Source organism: Belonocnema kinseyi, chromosome 10, assembly GCF_010883055.1.
Source record: "Belonocnema kinseyi isolate 2016_QV_RU_SX_M_011 chromosome 10, B_treatae_v1, whole genome shotgun sequence".
In the NCBI taxonomy this organism is placed as follows: Eukaryota; Metazoa; Arthropoda; class Insecta; order Hymenoptera; family Cynipidae; genus Belonocnema; species Belonocnema kinseyi.
Window position 1 is genome coordinate 104,812,357 of NC_046666.1, and position 12,995 is coordinate 104,825,351.

The window sequence follows — 12,995 nt, forward strand, 5'->3', positions numbered from 1 at the left end:
AATTAGTTTTCATTATATAACTACTCACTAATAATTGTGAATCATTAGAATAATTATATAATAAACACTTAATATTCGAGTGGTAAATAAATATGCAGTACACCATTTACATTTATGGTAACTCCTGTAATTGTAACTGCGGTGGTAACTCATTTTTAAAGTTTTCTAACTTCAGCAATTACCGACGCGGAACGTCTGAAAAATGCCGAAAACTGCGAAGTAACTCCGAGGAGTTGACACACAAACCAAGAGGGTGCTTTTAGCAGTCGAATTTTGACGTAGTCTCTTATTCCATTACATGAGCAATCTCCTAACTCATCTCTGGTTCAAACGAATATTTACTCATAGGGAATTCGTATTCGACAATCGATTCGGATCGACAAAAGTCGAAAGTCATCGGAGTCCCACTTCCAGGGTTGGTCAGTTACGCGTAACTCGAGTATTTTGTACGCATATTACGTTTTTGGCTCAACAAACGTCGAAAAAAGTGGAAAAAAGTCGAAAACTTCTGTAAGTTATGCTTTTAAGTTGTCTGACTTCTAAGGTCCGTGTTAACAGTGTTGACAAGTACAAAACTTTATTTTTGAAATATAATAATTGTTAATAATTTTGTAGAATGCGTTATAGTGACTGAAAATAAGAATTATGCCTAGATCTCCTAATTATAACCTCCCTAATTATAACTTCAAACTGCTTAACATTTATTCAAATCTAAAGAATGTTTAAATATTGGTATTTGAAAAATATTGAAATTTATAAATTCAAATATATAATTCAAATTTAATTTAACTCTACAAATTATATAGAATTTTAAATTCTGTAGTATTGTGATCCTCGATACATTTTTTACTATTTGCTGCAATGAAAAGTTAAAATGCGAATACGGGAGACACGACCCATATCAACAAAAATAGATTCTTTGAGGTATTTTTCAAAATTGACGCATGCGCACTGAAAGTTTTCATTTGGACGTAATATACGTCAAAGGCGTAGAAAACTAGAAAAGTAATATACGCGTACAAAACCACGTATAATGTATGGAGTATTATACGTTACCAACCTTGCCCACTGCTGGACCCTCTGTGTACCTCTGTCGACAGCAGCACCCGTACAATTGGTCTGCGAACTAAATATAATCATAATAGTACGCGACCGCTCCTGAATCGTGGGTAATGGTGTATTTACACGCCTGTCAACTGGCCGTCAGCCATCAGAAAAATTATAAGAGTAAATGAGATAGAGAGTACTTTTCTTTTAAGTTTCCGCTCTCTGTCTCTTTTACTCTCATGAGTTTTCTGCTGGCTGACGACCAGTAAACTGGCGTGTAAATATACCATAAGGTCCGAGGGTAGATGTCGGTAAGTACCATGGACATAGGAAACAAGGGACTAGGCATGTCATTGCGGCGTGATGCAATGAGGGGGGCGGACCGCCATCTTTTGATGTCCCGCAACAAACATGGCAGCGCCCGCATGTTTATATTTTCATGCACAGTTTGTCGGCACAAATGCTCGTGCACATAATCAAATAGCACATCGTAAGATAGCGACTGTCCCTACTCATGGAATCCCCCCCCCCCCACCCGTGGATTCAACCCCGATCACCAAAGTTAGGATAGCATGTCTAGTCCGGTGTTTCCTATGTCCATGGTAAGTACATCTAGCGATGGCATGGACATAGGAAACACGGGACTAAGCATGCCATCCTAACCTTGGTGATCGGGGTTGAATCCACGGGAGGGTGGAGAATTCCATGAGTGGGGAGAGCCGCCATCTTACGATGTGCCATTTGATTATGCGCACGAGCATTTTTGCCGACAAACTGTGCATGAAAATATAAACATGTGGTTGCTGTCATGTTTGTCGCGGGACATCAAAAGGTGGCGGACCTCCCCTCTCATTGCATCACCCCGCAATGGCATGCTAGTCCGTGTTTCCTATGTCCATGAGCGATGGCGATGGGGAATTTAAACTGTAAAGGGAAAGAGCAACGTAATGACGTCAGAATACGTGTATGAAACACAAGCAGGCGGGGACGGTAACACTGATAAGCCGAGCTGTGCTCGTTTAAAGCAGAGTTGGGCGTGAAAGTTGTGACGGTTGTGTCAGAGAAAAAGAAGTGCCACTGTAATTTCCAAGTTGTTAACCCTTTCAATGTGAAAAATGTGCAAAAAGCAGTGGTTTCGGCGTGTAATCTATGGTGGAAATTATGTTTGGTGCTGAAACGTCGTGATTACAGTGCATATACCATGTTCCGCTGCATCCCAATTTTTAAAGGGTGTAACAGGCAGGTTGAATACGTTGACAAGCGTCATTGCTCTCTGCCAAGCGTCCCTGATGACATTCTTAGATATTCACGAAGCCTAGAGGAGCTTCTGCTTGACGCGAACCACATTCGTGATCTGCCCAAGGTATGTCTATCATGCAGCTCAATTCGACTCAGTAATCAAGTCAAGTTTACTTTTACTGATTCCCACAGTCTTATTGGCCTTAGCTTACAATTAGCCTTCATAACTGCTTACATTCAGACTCTGTGTTTATGCTGTAATAATTTGCACTAAGGATGCTGGACACACTCCACATGTTTCTATAGTGAAATTGCTACTGATCATTGTTGGGGAGTAATTTATAATTAAAAATTATACAAGTTACTGCTGGAATAACATTTGTCGTAACTTGTAGCATGCACCACTAGTTTCACTTTGTAGAAGCGAATTTAGATCAACATTTTTTCCCCTGTTTGGCTATTATGAAAATTAGCAAAAAAAAATTAGCCTTAAAAAAACATTCTTAACCGGACTAGTACCTCCTATATTATGTGTAGGAATTCTGAAAAGGCTTAATACTTTAAAAATCAAGTGAAAAATTATAATTTGCGATGTGTATACGTCTGGCTAGACTAACGAGGACTAACTTAAAACCATTTCGTTGGTCTATACATAAACTCCAAATGTACACACGTTGTTAGCAATATCAAAAAATTTTTTGAAAAAAAAACACAAATAAAGTGTACGGGGACGTCCGTTAGCATGTTCGCTATCATTTCCCAAATCTTTAAGACGAAATATTGATTATTCTAGAAAAAAAGCCGTCGGAACCTAAAACTGGTAAAATCGATACTAATTCCTAAGTGCTATGCAAATTAATCAGATTTTGTTAAATTAAAACTTTTTTGAATTAAACCAAAAAAAAGTTTGTGGGGACGTCTGTTCGCATGGTTGCTATCATGTCCCAAATTTTTAAGACAAAACATTGATTATTAAAGAAAAAAAGCCGTCGGAACCTAAAACTGGTAAAATCGACAATTTTCTAAGTATCACATGCCCTTAAAAATTTGGGAAATGATAGCGAACATGCTAACCGACGTCCCCACATACTTTTTTTGTGTTTTTTATCAAAAAATTTTTGATGTTGCTAACAACATGCGTGTATATTTCGAGGTTATGTGTGTTACAATTCACCCGAGCGTTCCTTCCAAACTACACAATATTTTTGGCCAAAAACTTTGGACTTACAAATAAATATAGTAACTAACCTCCCGGAGCTAACCTTGTTTGCAGGCAATCAAAAAAGTTTATTTCATAAATAATTTTCAGATTATCGAAAAGGCAGAGATGAAAAACGACGTAACTTCAAAATAATGCATATGCATACAATTTTTATTTAGAACAATACATTTTTTTGCTATTATCCCTGAAAAAGAGTCCGGGGACGTCCGTTATGATATTTTATAGCATCTCCGAATTCAGTTTTTAAAAATGTTCATTTTTGTGGAAAAAAAGCCGGGGAAACTGTAAGTATCACATGCCCTTAAGGTCATGTAATGAGTGGGTCACGTGACCAGATTCCTACTTTACCGCCACTTTTTATTTCCTAACTTATTTTCACACGAAGCGCCACATCGAGTTGAAAATTTGAGATAATAAACCATAAGTACTAGGAATGGTGGGTCTGATCCTAAATATGTATAATTATGGAAAAAGTTTTTTGTTGTAAATTTTTTTTGTTTTTTTCATAATTATTAAATTTTAGGACCAGACCCACCTTTCTTAGTGCTTCTTATTTATTATCCCAAATTTTCAACTCGATGTGGCGCTTCGTGTGAACTAGTTTTACATAAAATATAACATTTCCTAATGATACTGTGGTTTATTTAATTTGCTATTGAGATAGTTTATTATGGAAAAATGCAATATACGAAGTTATCAACTAACTTTAAACAGAGTTGAACTGATATAAATTGTATAACAAAAAAAAATGCTTGGTCATAGTGTACGTTATGAGTAGTTATATTTTTTCTGCTTTTATATTATTATTATACCGTTAGGCTATTTCTCTTTCGGGGTAGGCGTGGCTTACTCGGTGTGGAAAGGAATATAGATTTTTTAGTTTGATTTATAATTCGCGTATTATTATAACAGTATTTTTATTAACTATTTGTCGCCAAACTTTTCTGTCCTGGCATACTTCTATAGCCTGTCTCTGGGCACACTGCCATTACTTTACCTTGATACATTTGTTTCGTTAGTCCATAAGGTAAACAAAAAGCGTTGTTTCGCGATTTTTCCTGAAACAGTGGTAAACTTAATTCATTTAGGAACTTTTGTAAGTTTTTAAGTGACATTTCAAGAATATCCTGTAAAATTGTTGTCTAAAAATATAAAAAATGGAGTCCTTGCCAAGAGATTTTCAGAGACGCCTTCGAAAAAAGATGCTCTGCGGTGAACGGGATAACTTGTCAACGGATCATTGGAAATAAAAAGAGAAAACAGATTTTGATAAATTAAATGAATGCCTATGATGCAACGATCTTTATATATTTTTTTCCGGTTTTGGCTGTCAAAAAACTGAAAAAGTATATTTTTGGCTTAAAAAATTCGCCATTTTGTATCTGGAAAATTGCCAAAAAATAAAAAAGAAATCGATCGACAAGATCGTTTCATTCTTCCGATATATCTATCAAAAGTTTATACCAAATTTGGAATCAATTCAAGCTCCATGAATCAATAGTACCTGTTGCAGATGGCGGAGACTCACAGCTCTGTTACTTGGCAAGTTTCGCTCCGATCGACTTGAAATTTTCAGGGAATATTTTTGAGATGTTATAGCACAAGAAAATAAAAAAACTATTCTTTCACCCTCCTGACCATTACCCCCCCCCCCACCCCCACCCCCCACTTTAACCGAATCTTTTCCCATGTGTCAAATATTGTCTTCTGCACCACATTTTTTGAGGATTATCTCTCCACTCACTTAGTCCATCAGTGTTTTCCCGCATATCTAGCTCAGGAATTTCATGTAACGTATAACACATTCTTTATAAATATAGATTTATGTATTGTCTTTTTAGCTTTATTTGATATATTTGAAGGGTCCGCGGTCTAAACCTGTTAACTGACATTTTTCTCGAATTTTTTTTTTGTATTTTCTGGAAAAAAGTTATATGCATTTAATATCCCGAAAGCGAAACGGCAAAATTCCTTTGAACTAAAAAAAATTGATTTTCGAAAATCGCGTTTTGATATCTATAGCAGACATGTCCAGCTTGGGGAAATTCCCGCCGGGAATACATGTTTAGCGTGTACCACTATTTTGGCTGGAGAGCGAGGGTGGTGGTAGATGCTTGCTTGCTGCTCTCCTCACCGACCCATGATCCAAGAAGCTATGGTCCCGCAACTTGGTGGTACGAAATACGTACAAGCCTCGTCTCATAAAGTCTGCCATGATTTGAGAAAACACCGTTAACTGCAAAATGAACGAAGCCGAGAAAATCTACGACAACTGTTCCAATCTTTACTCGCGTGTATCGCGGATTCTAATTCATTTTCTGCAGTTTTTGTTGTTCTTGACTAATTTGCATATAAACTTTTCATTTTTGCAACAGAAATTGTAAAAAAATGTTAATTAATTATCTAAAATGCAGTTAACGGAGTTTATTTGGATGCTGGAATGCTTTGGATGCTGTTCACAACAAAAGAATTTCGCAGCTAAAAATAAATGCAGTTACGGCGTTTCTCGAATCACAAACTTTTTTTTTGAGGTTCCATGATTCCGGAGAACGGTGTAAGCGCGTATGGACCTCTTGGAAATCACGAAGGCTCGAGATCAGCGCCCGATAATTTAGTAAAGTCCGTAATTGTCCGTTGCGGCTTTTTCTCGAATTTTTCTGTTTCGTATTCAGCTGTCCATGATTTATTTGAGCCTGCAGTTAACGCTCAGTTAAGGCTCTCTTCCAAATCACGACTCGCCAAATTTTGCAGTTAACGGCGTTTTTCCAAAACTTAGCACTAATTTTTCTAAAAGTTACTAACAATTTGAAAAAATTATTTTAATAGTCAGGTGCATCTTTTCTTCACGATTCCAACAATATAAAAAACTCATGTTTCGATTCTTTGCAGTTAACGGTGTTTTCTCAAATCACAGCAGATGCGACCTTCATATTGCTTACCCTGACAGCGCAGAGACGCTTTTCTAACGATTCGAATCATTTCATGTCAGGATGTAGCACAACGTTTCTCAAACTTACATACTCAAAAGCTGAAGTATTCCTGATTTAAGGTCTAAAAAGTTTGATCAGAAAAAGTTATCCAGCTTAGGGGCACTATATGTAAAACTTGAAAATCTGAAACTTACACTAATCTAAAATTGGAGCGGACACGGCTTCGGATTGAGACAAAAAACTCAATTTTTAGTTTTAAAAGAGTATAAAAAGACCATCCGTGATATTTCAAGATATGGAGACTGAATGAGAATGAAAAATTTTTCATCCAAAAAAGTTATTCATTTCGGAGAAAATGAAATTTTGGTGTGATGGTGTCGCGGTGTAAGAAACTGTTTATCGCTTTGTTGGTTTTGAAAGTAATTAAATGGGATTATTTGTATATTAACTTAGACGCTACTTGAAATAAATTATTTTTGCGAATAAAAACCAAACTAGTTACATCACAAAAACATCGTAAAAAATGATAAAATTAACAAAATTTAAGTTTTAGGTCAGGATGAAACTGGTATTTTAATTCAAGTAAATTCAATTTTTTCATCTCAGTTATTAAGAAACGCTAAAGAAGAGAAATAGTACTTGTAAAATGTCCGAAAATTACAAAAATTGAAATAATACGCTTAATGGGGATCCAGTACAGCCAGTCATAAATTTCATAAAAATTTTTGACGATAAAAACATATCTCGTACTGCATTACTATATTGTATTATATTGTATTATTATAATAATCACAATAATTCTTCATTATTATAATCAATGGTTTTATTTTTAATCATTTATAATTAATTTTTATAATAGTTAAAATAATAAAAATATTACTTTGGCAGACTTTATACAATTACTGCAAATGATTTATAATAAGTTCAATAATAGAAACACTACCAGAAAATTTGTATACTTTTTTCGTTATTTTCAAAATCAGCCGTGTGCATAGTACGGAATTATAATTCTACAAATGTTACAAACTGCTTACAATATTTTATAGCACGCTTTTCCCGTTTTGATATTCTTTATAAATATAAGTTACATGTTTCTGATTTTCATTTCAGCTTTATACGATTATTTATAAGACTGTTTTCAAGATTTTCTACAATTCGCACATGCAGCGTTAAACACGGTTTAAGCTCCCACCTAACGTCCCTTTAAAAATGGAGGTCATTTTACGAATCTCTACGGGCCATTTGATTAACTTTTTTTTAGTTGCGCGTGGCGAGACCAAAACTTCTTGGATCATTTCTTTGGGTGATACTTTTTCCAGTGTAACAATTTATTAATATCATGCACAAGGTAGAAAGGTACGTTACAGAAATTAAACATAATTATAAAATCTGAATCCTGTTCAGTATCAATAAATTCAGATATATTCTACTAAATATTATATGTATTAAATACAATATTCGAAAGTGAGTTTGTGCCTACTATGTTGATCTTTCTACATTTTCCACCATATTAATATATTGTGAGATATTTAAAAGTATCAGTTAACCCAAACTGTGATTTTAAAATATTGAATAATGTACACTAAATAAATACTTTGCACAATTCTCCTTTGAATTATTTTAATTCAAATCAATGTAAACATACTGAAATAAAATAATTAAAACTCTAGTCACTATCACAATTTTATATTGAAAAGTTAGTCGCCCCAAGCACCCTAGTACTAGGCAGTCTGATAAGTCCCTGAAAAATGAAACACGGAGACGTTTTTTTGGCCAAAGTCGGTTTTATTTTTCAACATACTCTCCTTTTAGGTCGATACAGCGAATCCAACGATTTCCTAACTTTTTGATACCGTCCGAAAAGTACTCGATCGGAAGGTCTTCAAAATACGCCTCAGTTTCAGCTATGAGCTCCTCATTTGAGTAAAAACGCTTACCGGTGAGCCATCTTTTCAGGTTAGGGAACAAGCAATAGTCGCTGGGGGCCAGGTCCGGTGAATACGGTGGCTGAGGAACCAATTCGAAGCCGATTTCATGCAATTTTGCTTGTGCAACTAAGCATGAATGAACAGGCGCATTGTCGTGATGATAAAGCGGTTTTTTCTTCTTCAAATGCGGTCGTTTTTCGGCGATTTCGATTTTCAATCGGTCCAATAATGATGAATAGTATGCTCCGGTTGTGGTTTTACCTTTTTCAAGGTATTTCACGAATATCATACCATGTGCATCCCAAAATACGGAGGCCATAACCTTTTAGACCCATTGTTGCGTTTTTGGACGCTTCGGAGCACTTTGGCCCGGTGGAACCCACTGTTTTGCCGGTTGCGTTGACTCAGGAGTGTAGTAGTGGATCCAGGTTTCATCCATGGTTATGAATCGGCGCAAAAACTCAGTTGGCTTACGCGAAAACAATGCCAAATTCTGCTGGGAAGTTGTGAGACGAATTCGTTTTTGGTCCACTGTGAGAAAACGCGGCACCCATCACGCGCAGAGCTTCTTCATGCCCAAAACTGAATGCACGATATTGCCCACACGTTCCAATGATATGTCTATAGCATTAGCTACCTCTCTCAATTTCACTTTGGGATCATTCAACATCATATCATGGATTTTTTCGACATTTTCTGGTGTAGTGACCTCTTTTGAGCGCCCAGATCGTTCAGCATCAACTGTGCTCGTACGGCCACAAGGGAACTCGGTAAACCACTTATGAATCGTTCCAATCGACGGTGAAAAGTCCGGGTAATACTTATCCAGCTTGGCCTTGGTCTCGGATATCGTTTTCTTGCGAAGATAGTAGTGTTTGATCAAAACTCGAAGCTCAGATTTTTCCATATTAAAAAAAACTCGGAGGTTAGTCGCTTCTCAGTGCTGTAACTTGTAAATGCGTAAACACAAATGGCTGAAGTTTTGACAGGCGTCATTTGAAGGATCAAGCTCGACGAAAATGGTTCACATTAATAAATACTAATGCCATCTCTTAGAATTTTCAGATACTTATCAGACTGCCTAGTACTAGATTAAGGATAGGTAGATGAGTAAGTAAAAAGACTTATCTATCCAACTATTGTGTGAGTCGTCGAAACCTAATCATTTTACAAATAGCTGATTTCCTCGTTTTTTTCAGTACTTTTTCTACAAGATAAATGTCTGGATGCCTAACTTTACCTGGTTCTTGTTCATAAAAACTACCTGCAATAGCTTTACCTTGATAGTGTTTAAGCATATACGTCACTGGTTCAGTATTCTTGACATGACTTATAGTAAATATTTCAGTTGTCCAATTCGGTGTGTTTCCTTTCTCAAAAACATGCTTAAACTTACTTATACGTACTTTATCCCCAATTTTAAATTTCGCTTTTTCAACTGCTGTTTTTACATTGTAATTTTTGTATACATTAAACAACAATTTTTTCTCATTTTGGATTGTAACATCTTTTAGTTTCATTCGAATAGTCTGATGCCTATTATCATTGTAAGATGAAACTAAATCTTTCAAAATATCTATCCACTTGTAATTCCCCTGTAAACTAAACAGCCTAGACAAAAATTTAAAATATGTCAATTGCAGCTTCTCGGCGTCCATTTTTGAGTGCATTCAGCCTGGTGTCTATTTGACTAATACGCTCGGAATTTCGATACACTAGTTTTAGAATTGATTCGACAACAATTTTCGCATTTTTAAAAAGTTTATCTGTGGAATTTTCCAGAGTTTCAATCATCATTGTATTATTGACTACTTCAGTTTATTGACTACAAAAGTTCGCTGCTTGAGATGCTAGGTGTAAGCGTAATCGATCTACCAATTCATTCGAGTCATCCCAGTAAATGTAATCCATTAGACTTTTCTCTCTAGCAATCATGTATTGCGGAATCATACCTTCACCTGATAATGATTTCCGGTTTTTACTACGTCTATTTGAATTTTTTGGTGGAGTTGGAGGAATTAATTTCATTATAAAGTTTTTATATTTAAACGCCTTACTGTCACGAATTTCTCCATTTGACTTATGTTTTTTATATACGTTTGTTGCAATCACAATTTGTCTAGAATTTTCAAGATCACTGGGAGTTATAGAGTTCTGATAGTTATATGAAACACTTGTTTGCATCATCATCAATCCATGAAGATGTAATTGTCTCTGAGTTGTTTTCAACTTCACTAGCAGTTGATGTCTCTAAATTACTGGGATCTACATTCTCATCTTCCTCATTCTCATTAATTGACTTATATGACAAATCATCGTCATCAATATTTTCTTCAGCTTTATTCTTTGCTTCTTCTTTCCATCTAATCGGTTCAACTTTTTTCATATTCTTGAAACCGGCGACAATTTTCTCGAGTGGATTAACAATAGGTTTAAAAGTGTCACTTAATTTGCGCTCAACTGTTTCTTTACCCAACTTTATTAACCTTTGTTTTCGTCGAATTGATTCACTAGCTCTAGCGATTTGTTGCAAAATATTCTTTTGCGTTTGAAAATTCTCTTGGCGCGAAGACATGTTGATACATCAACGACTAAGGTGTGACTGTTTTTATATTGATCGTTACACATGTATATATTACTTTTTCAGATTTATGAAACAATCAAAACCTTTCCTATATCTACCCTGGTTAAGATTCCTATCCTTGTCAATTACAACGAATCCATACTTGTCATCATTTCAGCATGTTAAACACACATTTTTAAATTGCGAATAAGTCATATTAATATTTACATGATCATCATAAATGTGCTTTAGATTGAAAGGATAGTACTCAACGCCATCTACTGATTAAAGGACTTTTTCTAAAAATTCATACTTTGGTTGTTTTCGAGATTTTGAGTAGATGTAAATATTTTGAAATCTCAAGCCATTTGAATGTATCAGTAGAGCCAGCAAAGCCTTTTTCTTTCCACAGTTGGAAGGTCCACAAAATATACCTCGTACACTGTTTGGTAGCAAATGTCCGTGTCGTTTTTCTCTATTCTCCTTTTAAACAAGCGAATCAAAATTTTGAATAGGTAGTTTCACAGGTTGTGCTTCAAACTGCATCTTGACAAAGACTGACTGGAAAACCTATAAATATCCTGGTTATATAGGTCGACCCTTCAGTCTGAAAGTATCCCTTACATAGATATGATAGTTCACAGAGGCTCACAGTCGTAGACGAATAGTCGTAGATGTATAGTCGTAGACGTATAGTTCACAGTCGTAAACGAACCGTGAAGCAGGCACGACGTTGGAGAAGCTTGCTCAACAGAATCATCAACAATTTACCGTTTGAATTACATTTGCCTGGTCACCAGTACTGTGACACAGGTACGAAACTAGCCAAACGATTAGCACGAGGTGATCCGGGAATCAATCCACTGGATGCTGCTTGCAAAGAGCACGATATAGCCTACTCACAAAATAGAGAATATATAGAGGCTAGAAACTCAGCAGACAGTGCACTACCTGATAAAGCTTGGAAACGTGTCTTTGCTCCAGACGCTGGCATAGGTGAAAAGGCATCCGCCTGGGGAGTAGCAAACGTAATTAAGGAGAAATTAAAATTTGGGATGGGTCTCAGCAAGAATAGAAGGTCTAACTCTACACTGAGAAAAATGGTCGCTGCAGCTAAAAAATCCATGATTTCAAGCAATGATGCGCAAACTGCCATTAACTAAGCACTCAGAGGCGCCTGTGATGAAGGTTGGTGGAAGAAGAAATGTGAATAAACCTCGTATTCTACCTGCACCAACCAAAGCAGGAGGATTTTTATCCTTTCGCATACCCGTTTTGCGGGTGTCAGTGCTGATGGAGTACTAGCTGGCAAAGCTAAGGGAATAGCTAAAGCTGTGAATGATGCAAATTCGGCAAAACAACTTTCAGAGAGTGAACGACATAATGAAACGGTGGAAGCCATTGCTTTAGAAAAAGGTCTATACTTAAAGCCATATAGGCAAGGATTAGGGCTTCATCTAAAACCATATTAGCATGGAGTAGGACTTAACCGCAAGTCAAAAAACTCAAAGTGAAGCTACCTCATCGAGCCTTGACTGATGCAGATTTACTGAAATTTGCAAAATCTTTGAAGATTCTACATTTTTGAGGTGTTTTTATGCGAAATGGATTCACAAAGGATGGGCCACATAAATATGAATGTGCTATTGTTAATCTGGATGATGAAAAAGGACCAGGAAGACATTGGTGAGCCTATACAAAGATTGACGGCAAAATAATTTATTTCGATAGCTCCGGTAATCTTCGACCACCTTCGGATCTCTAAGTATTTCGGTGTTGGTAGCATAAAGTATAATCACGAGAGATATCAAAATTACGATACATTCGTATGTGGGCATGTATGTCTGCAATTTCTATGCAATCAGTTAAAATCTAAAAGTACGACTAATCTATATAAGTGCTGAAAATTTCAATATAAAGTCAGTTTAATGCTAACTGTCATCATGGATGATTCATTGACACTAACATTATCGGGAACTTCTTCAATCCTGGAAACGCACTATTTTTCTCCAATTGAGCTGTCTCCTTATAAACATTGCGCACTTGGACGCGTTGAATTTCTAACC

At 36.1% G+C, this 12,995-nt stretch overlaps 1 protein-coding gene across 10 annotated transcripts in view; it reads left to right on the forward strand.

Annotated features, from left to right (window-relative positions):
• The first annotated feature begins 1,942 nt into the window (after window positions 1-1,942).
• LOC117181592 (protein lap4) overlaps window positions 1,943-12,995 on the forward strand; it is a 485,727-nt gene continuing 474,674 nt past the window's right edge. For all 10 annotated transcript variants that reach the window (XM_033374437.1, XM_033374439.1, XM_033374438.1 and 7 more), the window contains exon 1: window positions 1,943-2,410. In XM_033374437.1, coding sequence (XP_033230328.1) covers window positions 2,249-2,410 — 162 coding nt within the window. In that variant the 5' untranslated portion in view covers window positions 1,943-2,248. The remainder of the gene's footprint in view (window positions 2,411-12,995) is intronic.